The 18,829-nt window shown below is 43.0% G+C and overlaps 1 protein-coding gene across 2 annotated transcripts in view; it reads left to right on the top strand.

Moving 5' to 3' along the window:
• Positions 1–3,493: 3,493 nt before the first annotated feature.
• Positions 3,494–18,829, top strand: part of ITM2B (integral membrane protein 2B) — a 28,065-nt gene continuing 12,729 nt past the window's right edge. Inside the window, exon 1 of one of the 2 annotated variants that reach the window (XM_075086935.1) lies at positions 3,494–3,963. In XM_075086935.1, the coding sequence (XP_074943036.1) occupies positions 3,868–3,963 (96 nt within the window). In that variant the 5' untranslated portion in view covers positions 3,494–3,867. The remainder of the gene's footprint in view (positions 3,964–18,829) is intronic. The other variant, XM_075086936.1, reaches the window with a different exon arrangement.

Raw genomic sequence — 18,829 nt, 5'->3', positions numbered from 1 at the left:
TGGAAGACAATATCGTTATTTAAAACCCCCGCAGTTTTACATGTCTGAATCCACAGATTGTCTAGTACAGGCATCAGAAACTTATGATCCTGGTGTAAGAGATAGCATGTAGGCTGATTTTGAATTGCAGATGGGCAGAGGTATGGCTTGGAGCATCATGGCATTTTAAGAGAGGCATCGGAAAGAGAAAGCGACTCCCCATCCTGATGGATGTAAGAGCCATTTTCCACTCAGGGTAAACAAGGAATCAATGAGATGCCCCCTTTTTAGAGTCAGCTGAAACAATGGAAAACCTTTGCCCAAGGACACAAACACACAGGTCTAAGCAGCATAGGTCATCTGTTCCTAGGAGGGGTCCTGAGATCCAATAAATGACGGGGCAGAGGACTGAAGGAACTACAGCCTTGTACATGAGAGAGAAGGTGTAGAAATGTGAGACAGAACAACAAAGTCATCTGGATATAAGCTGAGATACACCTACTTGCCTGAGAAAAAACAAGGCTGTGGTTTTGAGAGATGTAATACTTGTATCTATGCAGAAGTGTGGAGGTCTTCCTCCCCACTTACCCACCCCCCAATGCCATGCTAGGCCTCGCAGGCCCACTGTTTACACTGGTGCTGATCCTTACATCTCTCTGAACGGACATTACTCACCAACCCAGCAGGAAACTAACCCAGAAAAACTGGGATAGATTTTTGCTGGATTTATGAATTGAATTGGCACATGCATGGGTCACACATGTAGCACAGGCACTGAGGGGATTGCTGGTGGAAGGAGGGGTGTATGAAGGGTGAGATGAGGCGGAAGATGAAGGGCAAGAGGGATGTCATCCAGAGGGACCCTGACAGGCTTAAGAGGTGGGCCCATGCAAATCTCATGAAGTTCAAGGCCAAGGGTAAGGTCCTGCACATGAGTCGGGCAGTCCCAAACACAAATATTGGGAGAGAACAGATGGAGAGCAGCCCTGAGGAGAAGGACTTGGGGGTGTTGATGGATGAGAAGCTCAACATGACCCAGCAATGTGTGCCACAGCCAAGAAGACCAACCATATCCTGGGCTGCGTCAAAAGCAGTGTGGCCAGCAGGTCGAGGGAGGTGATTCTGCTCCTCTGCTCCACTCTGGTAAGACCCACCTGGACTACTGCATCCAGTTCTGGGACCCCTTGTATAAGAAGGACATGGACCTGTTGGAGTGAGTCCAGAGGAGGGCCATGAAAATGATCCAAGGGATGGAACACGTCTCCTGTGAAGAAAGGCTGAGAGAGTTGGGGTTGTTCAGCCTGGAGAAGAGAAGGCTCCAGGGAGACCTTATAGCCGCCTTCTAGTATCTGAAGGGGGCCTACAAGAAAGCAGGAAAGGGACTTTTTACAAGGACATAGGACAAGGGGTGATGGCTTTAAACTGAAAAAGGGTAGATTTAGATTAGATATAAGGAAGAAATTCTTCACTATGAGGGTGGTGAGGCACTGGAACAGGTTGGCCAGAGAATTTGTGGATGCCCCATCACTGGAAGTGTTCAAGGTGAAGTTGGACAGGATTTTGAGCAACCTGATCTAGTGGGAGCTGTCCCCAACCATGGCAGGGGGGTTGGAACTAGATGATCTTTAAGGTCCCTTCGATCCCAAACAATTCTGTGATTCTGTGAAGAAGATGAGGCAAGATTTCCTTTCAGATGAACAGAGCCATCTGATTGGCTCAGCTGTCTGCGAAACCACAGCCTGAACGCAAGCATGTAGAAGCAAAGCATAGTATGGAAGTAAGCTGAAAGGTTCCCCTGGTGGTTTATTCTTGTTCTATTCCCTAACAGAAAGACCCCCAAATATTCTAAACTCACTAATCAAAAGGTCAGAAGTGGCAACACCATAAGGGTGCTGCTCTAATCCAGCTGTGGTACACTGCCATGATTTGTAAACATGATTCAAAAAGCAGACAGGGTATATTTGATCTGGAAAGATAAGAGTGTAGGCTGCCTGGGGAAAGAATTAGATATACTTTGACATAGATAATAAAATGCCATGCCTTAGCCTTGACTGCCTTTTGCATACCCATCTTTCTGTGAGGAATATCTGAAGATGTCATTACGGAGAACAAAGCAAAGCAAAACTAAGACCTTCAGCCTTTGCATGCGAAATATTGTCCTGAATGCACAATGCGCCTGCATGGATTCCCATGGAAATGGGAGAAGAGGTGTCAGCCGGTGCATTTCTTAATCTGGGAGTGGGATAATAAAGTCCCATTTATTAAAAAAAAAAATATTAAAAATCCATAGTAGTAGCCTGGGAAACTGTATCTTATAATAGCCTTATTAAAGTACTTTATAGTTTTCGTAGAATGCTCAAATACTTGTTATAAAGGAAAAACTCCAGGATCATACCAAATATGGTCAGAAAGTGCCTAGAGAAATCTCTGTATTCTGTCTTCCTTGGCACCCATGGCTTTTTATACTTCAGTGAAACATCTGCAAATGATTCAGTTAACCTCTGTTGAATTTTAAGGTAGTTAGACTGAATTCTTGGAATACCTGGGGCAATTTGCAGTCTTGGGTGCAAGCTGTACCATCAGCTGTTTTTATCTTGAGATTATGTAAAATTATCATGGTTTGCTTTGTGGATTTTCAATCTTTACCAGCAAAGAAGATCCTTAAATTATCAGTAGATCTTTAGGTAAAAATACTTCAGGATGATAGCACGAACCAGGTTAAGTTAGCTTTTCTGTCGGACATTTTAGGTCAACAGTTTTAAAGGGCACAGATGACCAGGTACATACCATAAGGACAATTCGGTCATGGTGCCATCTAATGCCCTAGAGAGAAAGGCCAGATTTTGCCAAAGTCAGCAGCAGAGCACCCGCTGAGCTCAAGGGCTGCGTTTTGCTTGCCAGGTATCTTACCGCGAGCGCCAGAAACCGTTCTATGATTCTATGATCACTCTGCCAAGCTCTTGCCAGGAAAGCAACTATACCCAGGAGAGCCACCAAAATTAAATCCTTCTCCGAGCAGGCTGTAACCAAATCCACAACACAACTGCGTGCATTGCATGGTTTTACAGAAGAGCACGCTACTGGGGATAGTGTGTTGGATTTGCTTGACTTCTTACACCCACTGTGTTGGAGAGGAAGGGGTACGGTCACACCTCCATTTTCCCAGTACTCCTCGTATCCTTCCTGAGGGATTTAACAACTGGTGGATGTTACCTTCATGCTGCCTATATAGCTTTTTTTTTTGTTTCCAACTGTGACACCCATAAATGTTCTTTTAATAAAAATCTATGTAAAATGGCACCCTGAGAAATCCAGACCCTGCACCGGGTGAACCAAACCCCTTGCCCCCCGGGCAAGGCGGCACCCCCACGCGAGGCCGCAGCCCGAGCGGGGCCAGCAGCGTGCCGGTGCCCGCCCGAGGGCCCTGCAGAGGAGCCGGGCCCGGGGCTGAGGGGAACGGGCCGCCGCCGCGGGGCTCCCCGCCGGGGCCAGGGTGGGGGCATCAGGCCGCCGCGGGCGAAGCCACCCGGGGGCACAGCCACCCACCGGCAGAGAAGCGGCCGGCGGAGCCCTCGGCCGCCGGGAGGGGAGCTGCGGGGCCCACCGACGCAACCCCGCACCCCCTCACCGCGCCGCCCCGGGCCGTACAGCCTCCCCCATTCCCGCCCGCCCCGTGAGGCACCGCCTCCTCCTCTCCCCGCCCCGCCGCAGGCCGCGGCCCGCCTCTCCTCCTCCTCCTCCGCCGCCGCCTGACAAGGGGACGGGGGCGGCAGTCGCGGCAGCGAGGGGCAGGGGGGTGACAAGGAAGGAGACAGCCCTCGAAGCTCCGCCGGCCCGGAGCTCTTCTCGTCCTCCCCTCTCCTGCGTGCGGGACGTTAAGCAGCGGCCATGGTGAAGGTGTCGTTCAACTCTGCGTTGGCGCAGAAGGAGGCGGCGAAGAAGGAGGAGAACAGCCAGGTGCTGATCCTGCCGGCGGACGCCAAGGTGAGGGCGGTGGCGGGGGGCCGACCCGACGGGGCCGGCCCGGCTGCGGGGCGGTGGGCGATCCGCTCAGCTCCGGCTCTGCTCCGCGGCGAGGTGCTGCCGAGGGGAGGGGAACGCGCCGGGGACGGGTTTGTTCTTTATGTGCTCTTTCCATCCCTTCCCCCCCCCGCCCCCCCCCCCCGCCAGCGGTAAACCGCGGGCGGGCCGGCGGGGAGAGCTGCGCAGCGGTTGCCCCGCCGCCCCTCTCAGCTCACGCTTCTAAAATGGCTGACAGGAGAACGAGCTTGAAAGCATCGCTTCTCCCTACTTTGGGGGATTTTTATAGTGGTTTGGGTTGTTGCTTTGTTTGTTTTTGGGTTGGTTTTTTTTTTTTTTTTTAAGCCTGACGGCGCTTGGGCCGCGTCCAACTCGGCTTTTAAGTCGCTTTCGTCTCCTTTACGGTGTCCCGTCCGCGGACCCGCGGCGAGCTGAGGGGACGGCCCGGCAAAAGGGGCTGCCCTTCGCCGGCCCACCGCGCTTAGGCGGGGGTGAGGGGCCGGGCCCGGCTCCCTTAAGCCCGGCTTCCCTAAGCTCGGCCGCCCCGAGCCCGGTCCCGCAGCCCGTCCCCAGCCTCCGCCTGCGGTGCGGAGGTCGGGACGTCCCTGCGGTGTGTTGGGGTCGGTCGCGCAAGTTGTTTTGCGTGGAAAAGGCGGATCGTCTGTGGTCTTCACACCGCCTTTAATCCCGTCGGGCCGCACGGGTAAGTCCGACAAGCTGCTTGCCGGCTGGCAAACCTAAAATGCTTGAAGGTAGGGAGCGCTTGGCGAGGGTGAAGTTGGCCGTGCTTGTGCCGCAGCGTGTTTGCAGAGCCGGGTGGTGGTGTGTTACAGCGAACTTCGCCTTGAAACTTGGGCTAGTTTAAATAAAGGAACAAAGAGCTGCCTCCCCCCGCCCCGAAACAGCACCCAAACTCCAGTCGCTGTCGCCTTCCCTCCGCGTCTCCAAACAGCAACAAAGAACAAAACACCAACGGCCTTTGAAGTTTTTGAAGTGCAAAACTGCCCAGAATATAAAGGTTTTTGGTTGCAATTTCTGTGCTCCCGTAATCAAAACCAGTTTTTAATTAGGGGTAGCGTAATTTGCTCTAAGCTTTTTGAAGAGAGTGAAGACTTGAAAAAAGGCCAGCTGCACATAAACAGCATGCCTTGCTGTTTTCATTTGCTTTCACAATCTTTTGTGCATCAGGCCTCTGAATTACCAGATTGGATCTGCAAAAGAGATAGGGTTTATTAATTTCCTAAATCTTTGTGATGAAATTCTGCCTGGGAAGACAGTATCTGTTCAATTTTTATCATGTAGCTGTGCCCCGGTGTAGGACTTGCTGTGATTTTGATGGGGCCAGGTTCTTCACTAGCAGAGTCAGCTGTCATTTCAAAGCTAAGGGGGACTGTAAGATGTTTCCTAGTGACATCTTCCTGGTACAGCAAGTCGTGAAGTTTCACACTTCTACTGAAGGTACTGCATTTATAATACTCGGACCAAAGTATTTAAGTCCGTAGAATATGTGCCGCAGCAAATGAGATGGTATTGTTACTCAGATTGCCTGCAGTTATGGGAAATCTGTTACATGATCTGTGTGCCTGGTTGTTCCTCGCAGGAGTGCCATTCTCTAGAAGGTAATGGATTCCCTAAGTTCAGCTTGAACTGTGGAGTTCCTTCCTGACCTCAGGTCTGGTGATCGCTTTGACACTGAGCACATAAGCAAGACACAAACTACAAGTTCCAGAAAATGAGTTTTTCATACTACCTTGGAATCTAGATCGCCCTGCCCCGGATGATGTTTGTTTCCAGATAGCCTACCAATTTGGGCTTGTCGTTCCTACTGCTAAACAAACAAAATACATCTGGCTAATTGTACCCTGGGGAGCAAATCCTCCTGACCCAGTCCAGATACTGATGGAAGCCTGTTATTTGACTATGATTTCCATAATGCAGAGCTGTAAATTCTTGCAGCTGAGGATGAGATACAGGATCTGCCTTAACTTTGCCCAGGTCTTAGTGTGCATTGCTTGCCTAGAAGTGAGACTTGCAAACATTTACTAACAAGGTCAAAAGGTGGTCTGGTCTCACAGTAGCTACTTCTAAGTTCTTGCGCTGTTATCAGGGGATGAACATGCCTGAACAAGGCTTAAAACAGTCCTAAAATAGCATGCTAGGAATGGATGTTCTGTACAGATGACAATTCCAAAATCAAATAAGCACTCTGAAGGGACATCAAGCCTTTGACATTCTCCTTGACACATTTCCATATTTTCTCAGCAGAACTGCAGACCTACACCTACAAAATTCTCTTGAATAAGCTTTTTCTGAGCTTGCGTGTTCTAGAGCATAAATAAAAGCATTTCTGAGTACAGTAGCATCATCTGTAGCTTTAGTAGAAAAGGCTATGCAATCGATGCAGGATTAACAATACTGAAACAGATTATGTGATGTAGCTGTAGAGGTATTTGGATCTTCGAGTCTGGGAGTTTATTCTCAGATTTGGGACAGAAAAAGGAACGGAGGGCCATTGTAAAACTTGATACCTTTGAGGTAAATGCAAGATGCGGTCTTTGAACTTTGCCTTCTCTAATACAAATGCGTAAGAAACAAATCTTCCGCCCCCCGCAAGGAACTTCTACGGCCTAAGGAGTTCTTTGAAGGGAAGGGGAAAAATAAACCACATCTGACAAATGTGTTGTTCATATCACTTCATTGCTGGAAAACCCTTAGCTTCAAGTGGGGTTTGAAGGCAATATGAGAATGTATTAGAAGAGTGAATTCTGGTAGACTGAAAAAGGGTCACATCTCCAAAACTGCTTATATGGGGCATTTGTTTTCCCCTCTCCAGTATCTTGAACAGACATTGTTTCTGTAGGACAATAAGTAGATCTGGATCAGAAGTGTGAGCATGAAAAATATTACATTTTATGAAGCTTTCTTTTGCAAAGAAAGTCCTGGGAGGCATTCTGGACTGAAGTAAAAAAACATTAAGAATGGAAGAGAATCAGCAGAATCACACATTCAGAATTCTATTATCAAGGACTTGCAAAGATTTGAGCAAGAGATTAGTAAGCCAGTTGATATTAATGAATAAAGCCAAATACTCTGAAATGTCCAGAAAATAAAGATTTTTGGAATGAGCTTTTCGCCTAGTTCTTTGACAGTCTTGTTCTGCTGCTTTTCCCAGCACAGTGACATGAAGACTGTCACTCTTGTCTGCCATCGCAGGATTAGTCTCAAGTAGATAATCTTCCTAGGGCTTATTAAAGAGTGTTTGCGGCTAAAATATGCTGATGAGGTGGCATAGAAATACTCTGATCTCACCAAAATTTGCCCATTAACCCCTGATGCAGACACCAATAGGAAAGTAATTAGGGAAAGGAGGAGAGGAAGATGCAAGAAGAGTAGGGGGATGTATCACGGGAACAGCAGCTTAAAAAAAAGCTTTTGTAGAATGCAATGGTCTTATGCATTGGAGTACACTATTTAAAAAGGAGTTTAAAAATCAAGAGTGCTGATCCTGGCTGTGCATAAGTCACCCCTCAGTATTATTCCATGTTGTGAAAGTGGCTCCATACTGTAGGCAACAGTTACAAAGCTCTGCTACTAAGGTTGGGGTGATACTTCTATGCGGTAATTATTGGCCAAAATGCAGAATACTCTTAGTGAAGGTTCTCAGGCAACATTTAATTTTCCACTTTGCTCATTGTCAGTACAATAGAGTATTTTATGACCCAGTTTCCCAACAAACAAACAATGTGTGGTATTTTAACATTTCTCCCTACAATAGATCTTTGGAGAGCCAGAGACGGTTCTGAGCATAGTTGAAGACTTCAGACATTTTGCAGAGTCCATTCAATAGATTAAGTCCTCCCCAAAGCTCTTCCAGCTTTTAGAAACTCTCAGGCAGTTGCTCCCTTCTACCGAGGTAGGTGGGTAGGTGACAATTTTTTTTTGGTTTTCCCCCTCTTCCTTGGTGTGCTCAACTCAGATAATCTCTACCAAATACAGCTTTGTGTGCAGAAGCTGTGGACTACACATGCATATTGTAGCTGAGTTTTGGACAGCTGCATCAGCAGAGAGAGTTCAACGTGAAAGTGTAAATGTTAAGAATTTTAAAAGCAGCAGCTTTCTGCATTTATCCCTTATGAGAACATTATTACTCCGCACTCTGAAGTTAATCTTTTTTTTCAGTTTAGCTTAATCTTTTCTAAGGCATACTAAAATAGGCACTTCTAACACAGAGTAAGAGGGTCCACCTGGGAAATACTGTTAAACAACTAATGAGCACTATTTTTCCATGTAGAAAAACCCTTAAATTTTGTGTAATTCGTGTTAGATGTTGCTGAAATAAAAGCGTTAGCTTTACAGTTGCTATACTCTGTGTGTGTAAATATATGTAAATACTATATAACATCATTTATATATGTTAGTATACACACTAATAAATAGTCATTTGCTTACAGTTTTGCTGTCAGGAAAGCAGGTTTATGGGACATGTCTGTAGATGGGGTGTTTTGGGGTTGTTCTGTTTGCTTTTGGTTTCTTATTTCATGGATGAGCTTTCTTATTGACTTCATAGCCTTCCTCCAGCCAAATTTTCTATAGGCCTTTCACTAGTCACCACTGGGGAGATGCAACTAGGTCATTAAACCAACCAGCTTCTGCTGTCTGTCAGAGCATTCTGGATTAAGGCACAATTGTTTAAAAGATGGCCAGAGGTAAAAAACCCTAGCAAACTGAATCCTCTCCCCCTTCTCCTCCCTGACTTTGCTAAGATTTTAATGACAAGCCACCAAACCTCCGATGAAAACCCTCCAGTTTCAGGCACAGAGGGTACCCAAGATTCTGTTATTTATTTGGTTTTATGGGTACCTGCAAGCATAAATTCAGGGAAATTGTGTTCATGTAAACAAAATCTGTGGCAGGGGTTGTTCATGAGGAACTCTTCCAAAGAAAAGAAGCCTTGCAGCTGATGTCATTCCCTGCATCCTTTTACATGGTGAATCTGTGCTACTGGTTAAGTAGTGCAGCTTCCTGGAAACAAGATCAGTGTGGTCTTGAGATGTTTGGCTCCTAAAGCTGTTCCATAGTGGTTGCCATCAACTGAGAGAAAATACTAAGAAACAAACTTCTTTAAAAGTTTGTGGTGCTCCTCTGAAAATCTCTTGCTATTTTGAAGTGAGTTTAGGCATTTGGAATTAGGTTAGGAAGTTCAAAAAGGGATCTGGAAGAGCTTGTGTCATCCCCATCTCCTCCGCGACAGAAATGAACCTGTGGGACAGAGGGGTTCTTCTGTCAGTGGTCCGGATCTCGCTTCCTTTTCTGTTTCTCATCACTTCCTGACCTGAATAACAAATACAAAGCTTTGATTTGGAAATACAACCATTTCCCAGAAGAATGACATTTAATATTTCAAACAGGATGTATTCTACCAGACCTTTGTGATAACTGCTTCGTCAGTTGTTTGTACCATTAACATTTTTGGCTGGCTGAGCGAGAGCTGATGTCCGTACATTTCATTACAGCTTATATGGATTCAGTGCAGGGATGAGCGTAGAGACAATGCAAATACTTTACATTGTTCTAAATAGTTTCTCTTTTCAGATTAACAAACTTATACTTGGCTGAGGCCTCTTGCTCTAAAACTGTATTCAGAGAACCTTTTTTTTTTGCTTAACGTTGTCATGTGGCAAAGTCTGTAATTAGATGAAGCTTTATGTAATGCAATATCTAGAAAAACTACTCTGCGCTGTAATGTATTGTTAGAGTTAATGTCATAAATACTTCTCTTAGGTTCACTTCTGTCTTTTTGTGATGCAATACTCTCTCCTTTCTGGTAAGCTTCAAGAAACTAGTTTGGATATTAACATTGCATAGTGGTATGAAAAATCCCACTTAAACAAACCAAAAGTTCTGCTCAGTGGGAAAAGCTACAGTTAAATTAGTTAATTTCTGAAGGTATGGATCAGGATGAAATGATGAACTTCCCTATATAAACAGACATTTGAAAGAAAATGTTCTTGGAATCAACAGTATTTTCAAGGGAAATGGTTTTGACTCCTTCCATTATAATGAATATTTAATTCAACATATGAATGTCTATTTCAAGAAAAGTTTAATTTAAAAATATAATGTGTATATGTGGGTTTTTTCCTGTTAATTATTTTAATAAAATATTTACAGTTGTAAATGTAGTCTAAGACTTGTGTTTTTATAGACTCAAATAAATAAATTTTCATTGTTATTTGTACGGTGTTTGCCATTTTTTTCTTACCAGTATTTTAATAAATGTTGATGCTAATGGTTATTTGAGGGCGGGGGTTATAAGAATGGTAAGCATACTTGCCTCCAGTAATGTTTTCAGTTAACACTTCTGCAGTTGAAATTTTGGCATATTTGTAAGCATTATATATATTTTCTATCCAGTAGCCACTAGCTACAGGCACCAAATAGCTTACATACAAAAAAATAGTTCTGTCTGTGACTCTCAGGAAATATCTTTGAAAGCAAATACCGCATTTTTAAGCCCTAGTAATTTTAAATGTTCTTTATTCTGTGCTTCCAAAAACATTATGACGTATTTCAAACATAAGAACTACAGCTGGGATAGGTAATGGTGTGTTCTGTTAGCTAGTGCATAGATTCTTTTTTTTTTTCCTGCTTTTCTCCCCACCACCCCATTTATGCTATGATTGACAAAAGTTAGCATTATCTCCTTTTGTCTCCTGATCCATATGAATAATACAATGTTAATTTTCGTACTATTTATGTACTGCTTTTTATCCTCAGTGGAAATTACTTCGGATCTACAGATGAAAAGCATGCTAATTTATAAAAACTCAGATATCTGTCCTAATTTTACAGATGTAGTAAACCAAAGAAATTAGATAATTAATAAAATTGAGCTCTGCAATGAAGTCAGAAATGGTTTTGCAGCAGACATCACGTGGCCTAGGTTTTGGACCACAACGGACATAGAGAGAGACTCCAGCTTCTATTGGAGTGATCCACACATCATCTACAAGCAAGGATCCTTTGTGCAACAGCCATACAGGATTTACCAGAAGAGAAAAGGGCAAAGTAATATTTGCCCAACAGTTACTATAGAGGTCATGGAAAAATAAGTTGATATCTTGTTTGCCCTTTCTATGTAGTGTTGGGGTGTGTGTATAGAAATATTTTTATAAAGTTTATATATTACTAAGAATATATTTTTTATATATATATACACACAAAAAAAAAAAACAAACCCAGAGGCATTTTAAGAGTAGAGTTCCTTGAATGCAAATCCTTGGGTAATTTGTGGTTGTCTTCCTCCTCGGGTTCGGCAAACTCCTGCTTTTGATGACAGATTTCTGCTGGTTTGAGGGTAGAATGAGACTGGAATGACTGTAGAAAAAGAGCTATGCTGGGGAGATGATGTTGGGAGGGGACAGTGACCTCTGGGGTGGATCTTCCATGATTGCTGAATCATGAAGGTCTATTTATTTATTTATTTTGAAAGATGTAGTCTGCATAGAAAATCATTGCATTTACACATTTGAAAATGCAGCACCCTTTGCAGGGTGGGAGAATGAACATGACTTTTTAAGGCTGCTGCACAGTGCAGTGAGTTGTCTTGCCTAAGATTTGCAGTTTTTGGGAAGTTCTCTTGCTGCCTGGTGAGGTGTTTGAACACTGTCCGCTGTCTGTGTTTCTGCAGGGTATAATGCAGCCAGGTGCTGGGTACTGGAGTGTGCGCTCCACTTCGGGCTTTGGATAGTGTAATTGTTGTGAAGCCCTTCAGATTGTTAGAACAGTTTCTTCTAGGAAGAGGGCATACATAAATGTAAGCCTTTCAAGGTCAGCTCTTCTGACTGATACTTGTAAGTGCTACAATTAAATGCTATTCTGTATTTGCATGTAGAATGGCTTCCACTCGGAGAACTCTGATTGCTCTACAGGTACTGTGCATCTTAGTTCATAATACATGTATAGCAAGGTTTGTTTGTTTGAGGACAGGGCTGCTGTTCAGAGGGAGCCCAACAGGCTACAGTAATGGGCTGAACAAAACCTCATGAGTTTCAGAAATAACAAAATGCGAAGTCCCATACCCAGAACAGACTCACCCCTCCATCAGGACAGGCTGGGGACCAGCTGGCTGGGAAGCCGCTCTGCTTGCGAAAGACCTAGGGCTCCTGGTAGGCAGTCAGCTGGGGGCAAGTCACTGACATTACTGAAGGCCGAGAGCTTTCTGATCCAAAAAAAAAAAAAGACCGACAGGCTGGCATGAGTCCAGCAGGGGCCACTGTGATGGTCAGGGGCTGGAGCATGTGGCCAAGGGAGAGGGGCTTGTTCAGTGTGGAGATGAGACAGCTGCAGGGGGACTTCACAGCAGCCTCCCAGCACCTGGAGAGGTGACTGAAAAGACAGCAGCCATAAACTGAAAAAGGAGAGCTTCCAACTGGATATAAGCAAAATATTTTTCAGTCTGAGGAGAAATGAATGCTGAGCAAGTTGCTCAGAGAAGCTTTGAAGTATCAGTCCTTGGAGGTTTTCAACACCTGACTGGACAAGAGCCCTGAGCAACCTGATCAGGCTTCAGAGTCCACTTTCCTTTTGAGCAAGAGGTTGGACTAGACACCTCCCGAGTGCTTCTGTGATGTTAGATTCTACTTCTGAGAGAAACTGAGACACAGTGTTTGTAGCTTGCTTGAGATGACATGCCATCTGTGGCTGAACTGGGAATAGAGTTATTAAATTCTGAGGCTCAGCGGTGCATATGTGCATGCTAATGAGATCTCTTGGGTGAGAGAGCCATCACCGCTTGGGAAAATAGCCTTGAGAGAAATCTAGGTTAAATTCGCATAGCATTCCATCATACTGATGTCTGAGATTCAGGCAGTCGTAGGGAGAAAGCAGAGAAATTTCAGACTTAAGAAGCGAGCAGGATAAGGAAGAGACAGGAACTGGAACAATCAAGGTCAAAAAGGTAATTTGGTATTGATCCATTTAAAGTGGAATAGGAACCTTCTCAGTTCCTGTTTTCAAACATTGATCTAATTCAGGACGAAGCTGAGAGAAATACTGCATTTAAAGTTATAGATTTATTTAGTGTAGTTTTAGAAGTATGGTAAATGCAAGTCAATTATAAGTCAAAGAATGCAGGTGGGGGAAAGGTTTTATTTAATCAATGTGTAAAAATGAAGTATTTTTCAAAATTGGACAGTTTAATGAAATGCCATGTTTGACATGCGGTAACCATAAAGGGGGTAGTGATACTGTTTTGTGAAAGCAAAGTGTATTCTGAAAAAGGTCCCATATAACCTCTTAGGTTTGGGGTTTCTCATTTTAAAAAAATAAGCATCCCTCTGGCACCTCTTGCCAGCTATCTGTGCAAGCTTTCATCTGTGTGTTTTGGTGTATGGCTTGCAAACTGTTGCACCAGAACACTTCTCTCCTTAAAATACTTGAGAAAAATAGGTGTGGAATGCAGAACAAATTTCTGTCATTCTAATTTATGAAAATGTATAGTGAATTCATCAACATTTATGTATAATATAAAAAAACCTGGTTCCCACCACCTCTTCACTAGTCAAGCTTATGAAAACTTCTTGTGTTCAGTATGATACGGTTGCAATTGTGGATCTCTGTGGCTGTCAGCGGCACAAGAACTTCTGAATTCAGTGTCCAGACGTTTAAAGAAGGAAATAAAGGATGCGTGGAGCACAGCCCCAGCGCTCCTGTATGTACTGTTTTTTAAATGATATAAATCCTCTCCCTGCATAGTGTAAGTGTTACAGACAGTAGGTGTTTTTAAATAGGTGTCACAGAATCACAGAATGGTTGAGGTTGGCAGGCACCTCTGGAGGTCATCTGGTCCAAGCCTCCTGCTCAAGCAGAGCCATCTAAAGCCAGTTGCCCAGGACCATGGACGGATGAGTTTTGAATACCTCCGAGGATGGAGACTCTGCAACCTCCCAGGGTAACTTGTGTCAGTGCTCAGTCACCCTCACAGTAAAAAACTATTTCCTGATGGTCAGAAGGAATGTAAGATGGTATAAAGATCCTGCTGTACTAATTGCAATACAGAAAAAGAAAGGAGGGCAGTCCTTAGCTCTGAGTTTCACTTACAGTGAAAATGCAGGACAAGAGGCACCGGAGTGTTGGTGAGGCAGGCTAAAGATACAGCACTTCTGCCCAGTACCTCTTCCCAAAAGTGTAGCACACTGATGCACTGAACAGATTATCTTGTAGCAGTAATGAAGGGAGGAAATGGAAATAAGGTGTGCTCAGTGCTCTGCATATAGCAGAGACCAGAGAACTGGGGTTTGTGATGGGGAAAGATGCAGGGGGCATAGACACAGGATAAGAAGGGAGTTACAGGAAGCCTTGAAAGCACTGGGTTGGTGGTGAGAGAAGGGAGTTGGGGAGATCTTGGATATGGACAGAGAAAAGAGGAACAATTTGGGGAATGCAATATGAAGAATAAAATACAGTGTCTGGTTAGTTGTGTAATTGCTGCAGACAGCCTGGGCTGAGGGTATAGCCAAAATCTGCATGTGAATCATCTGAAGAAAGTCCTTGCCTGGTCTACAAAGATTGAACTTTCAGGCCGTTTAAATAAGTGTGTTTGGGTTTGTTTTGTTTTGCTTTAGTTTGTTTTTTTCCTTTCTTCCACTCTCTAGTTCACGTAAAAGTAAAGCTAACAATAAAAATATTTTATTGTTATTGGTAGTATATACCACTTGGTAATATATTACCACCTGTTACAACACTGCTCCCAACTTTAATCAAAGCAGCAGACTAAATAGTTACAGGCTTCTTCCTTCTTTACCGTCCTCTTTAATTGTTGGCTACTATCAAGTTTTGTAATCTCTTCAGAAGTTGAAGGCAGTGTTTAGGTAAATCAGGATTACTCACATCAGTTAAGAGTTAGAGGATTACGCTTCCAAGACACGCTTCTTTTATTGTCCCTCTATCGTGTAGCTGTGGGTGAACTGCTGATTCACATCCTTCACATTGACTTTACAGTTTTAATTTTCCTTGACTTCCTCAAGAGAAATTAAACTCTTCATATTCCACCATGTTTATCTCAAGTTTTATTTCCTGCTCGTCTTTTCTCACCTGTTTTCTGATTTTTGTAATCCCTTCATCTCCATCTTTCCCAATATATGCAGCTACCTTCCTACCCACCAGCACTGATTCCCTTTTTAAGGTGATCTTGAGCTGGCTGCTTATATTAATGTTTTTATTCCATGATGGTTATAACATTTGAATCATGAAATGAGTCATTTGACAGACACCTAGTTTTTTAATAAAATGCCCCCATTATTTGGTGAAAGGTATCATTCAACTAGTATCAAAATGACCTTGTACTTTGAACTTTGGAAAGTTCTTGGAATGTATTTTGTTCTTGCTGCTGGATTTCCTAGTGCTGTACAACAGACCTTGTATTTACAATATTCTTTTATAGAACATACACAGATATATTAGAAATACAGGAAGAGGTTAATAGTACCAACTGCCTAATAGGTAATTCTAATTAATTAATCTCCTCGGTTATCCAGGCTACGTGACTACAGCAAGCAACACCAGAACTAAGGTCTGGTTTTTATGCTCGTCTTTAGGCAGAGAGCCTTTGGCCAGATGGATAAGTCCCTGTCCATCATGACAGAAGAGGAACTGGCAGTGCTGCCACAGAAGGGTAGCAGTGTTCAGATATCAACTGCACATAAACAACCATAGCTTGTTTTCAGGCTTCATCATCTGGGTAGAAAGAACACGTCACTCCTTGTGATAAGCGAGAGGTCTCAGAAGCATCTATTGTATAGACTCTGTTTTTCCAACTAGCAAGTTAAAAGATCATTGTACTTAAAATTTAAATTTAATTTTATTAGGAAGCATAAAATCGCTGCTTGAGAGGCAGATCAGTACAATGGCCTTCCAGATTCACAGCATCTGCCAAGTGAGGAGTCTTGCAAAGGCCTGCCTGAATTTCCCATCTGCAACAAGTAATAAATAGAATACCAGGCTTGGAGCAGTCTTCAGGCAGGAATACCATGGGAGGAATGCAGAGCTCTTTCTAAATTAAGTTCATTTTAAATTGACTGTCTTTTGGGAGGATTTTCTACAGATGTCAGATTTACAAGTCAGAGCAGGCGAGCCTGACCAACAGAACTCCGTTTATACAACCATTGGTCAGTATTTTATTTCAAGACTTTTTAGCCTCCCTCATTAAAAAAACCTTTTAGGGAGTCGTCATTAACTTCTCACTCCACTAATTGAAGCTGCAGTTGGTCAATATTTGCCTTTAGGAAGCTCAGTCTGTCCCACTGCATTCTGTCCATCCATGTGATCTAACTGGCACTGAAAGGACCTTGGACGAAAACTCTTCTGAACAGCTTCCAGCCAGTTCTACCCACATGAATTGGAAGCTTTTATGTGTTTGTGTGTGTGTGTGTATATGTGTGTATATATATGTGTGTGTGTGTATATATATATAAAAAGATGTTATTCTCAGATGCATAATTATGGATGGTTTGTATATTATGCTGCGGACATTTTTAGTAATATTTGTAATACTTATTAATACTCTGCATCTGGTTTCTCTGTGGATCAAAGGCTGTGTGTTGGTTCTGAAAGAGACTTCCCCCTCCCAAAGTTATTTTTATTGCTGTTGTATCTATTTTAAAATTTGGGCCATTATCTTTTGCATAGGTGCACAACGATCATACAATATTCTGGACTCCTCACAGCATATCCATCATATCTGGCTTAGGTGCATTCTTATCTGATGAATTCATATGATTTTTAAAAAAATCATATTAATTGTTGTGTCCTTAATTCCTGCAAAGAAACAAGGTTTGATGATCTTCACACCCATTTTAATATGAACTAGACCTATGCCTTGTAAGTTTTTAGACTGCTTCACTTTTATAATGTTAAAGCAATTTTAGTCTACTATGTACAGCAAGCCACAAGGGGAAAATCTAAGTAATTACCAAGTCTAATTATACGCATTTGTGGCTCAGTATTGGAGTTTCTTAGAAGAATTTTGTGATGTTATGCCAAATGTGAGTTTGGTCCTTCTGAAATTCAGCATTTATTTAAAGGGAAAAAAAAAAAAGTAGCATTAAAATTAAACTGAAAAGAGTGAGAAAATATGTGGCCAGTAGCCATTAATAACTGCTAATGGTTGCAGGTTTAGGGGTTATTACCTTTTTTTTTTTTAGATCCACTCCAGAACAGTTAATGCTAATTGTTATAAATATGTTCTTGGGAAGATCTCTGTAACTGAGAGTTGCTTTGGTAAATAATTTGAGGTATCATTTGTCCATCTCCAAAGTGTTTCATGGTTCCAGTAGCAAGACACCACAGGTTTCATTAGCTGCTGCGGTCACTGATGAAGGGATCTTTACTCAAAACTGCAGTCATCTTGCAACATCTTTGTGAGAAGACGACTGGTGTTTAATTTTAACACTGTAGGATTTAGTATACAAGTGGCAGAGAAATGTTTCTGTTTCATGTCTTGTCCATGGGAAACAGGCTAATCAAATGTTTTCCAGTTAGAACAATCAGCTCATCAAGGGAAACAAGCGAGTATTGGGTTTGCATCCAGTTTCTCCTAAGGCATTTTGCATCAGAGAAGATTAGTTCTGTGGCATCATCTTAAGGTTCAGGATTCACCAGGGAGTTGGAAGTACACGGGCAGGCATGAAGTAGAAGAGGGGAAGAAAACGACCAGAACAGCAGTGATGAATTATTGCTGCTCACAAAAGTAGAGAGACCTATTTTTAGAGGTCAATCTATACCTCAAGTACATGATGCTTTCTTTTGTCAGATACCTCTGGCAGTGGAAAGCTGACCTAGAGAAAAATTAGTCAGCAAGGCTGCAATCTCTTGTTGTGCTCTGGCTTCAGAAGCCGGCGCCACTATCTGGGAACAGTGTGTGGTGGTAACTATGTGGGGAGAGGTGCTAATTCAGCGCTGTCCCTCTTAGTGGGGATCTGCTTTCACTTAACATTTTTTCTTTCGGAACATGTGTCACCTGGAAGGAGGGTGGGCATCCGTGGTACTGTCTTCTCTTGCAGTGCAGAGGGTCAGATTTATATAGCAAGGGATGAATTATTCTTTTGGGTTGATTCAGCCCGGACTAAGGTGTCATGGCAACACTACAAAAGCTTGGACAGCTACTAATAAGAGTATAATTTAGCATCAGTAGGTTATTTATAATAATTTGATTTAAGGTCATTTCAAACTGCTTGATGGTGTACTTGTACTTAGTTTTCAGATTCAGAAGAGGAAATCGATTCTGTGTTCTGCAACGGCATAAAGGTTTGCAGTGTTACCTAATGCTTGTGGTTCCTCTGTACTGAGATGCAATACTTCCATGCACTGTCCTAAGCAAGAGGGTAAACAGGGCCTGAACTCTTGCTCTAAATTTGGTGTGCTGTTTTCAGTAGGCTATGGACAAATCAATGCAATAGGCAACTACAAATACAGAATGTCTTAGTGTGCCACCAGAAGGGATGCCTTCAGAAATAATAATGATAAAATTTAGCTACTGGTAGAGGATAAAAGAGTTGTATTAAATATACTATATACATCTGTCATCTCATATATCAAAGCAAAATTATTTAGGGTGGAATACTGATAAACTTCTCCTTCAGGTAAAAGTTACTTTCCTTTTTCTGATTATTTTTGTGGCCTATGTAGAATTAATTTGACATCAGTCCTCATTTCCAGGTAGGTGTTCATGCAGTGTATGCCTTCCACACCATTTCCCAGGTGCATATTTTGTAAGTCTTTCTGATGTGAAAGTGGAAGAGGCAGTTATTTCACTAATGGATAATTCTGCTTG

This window comes from Phalacrocorax aristotelis, chromosome 1, assembly GCF_949628215.1.
Source record: "Phalacrocorax aristotelis chromosome 1, bGulAri2.1, whole genome shotgun sequence".
NCBI classification, from domain to species: Eukaryota; Metazoa; Chordata; class Aves; order Suliformes; family Phalacrocoracidae; genus Phalacrocorax; species Phalacrocorax aristotelis.
Note: the sequence above shows the minus strand (reverse complement) of the source record. Positions and strands in the feature narration are given on the sequence as shown.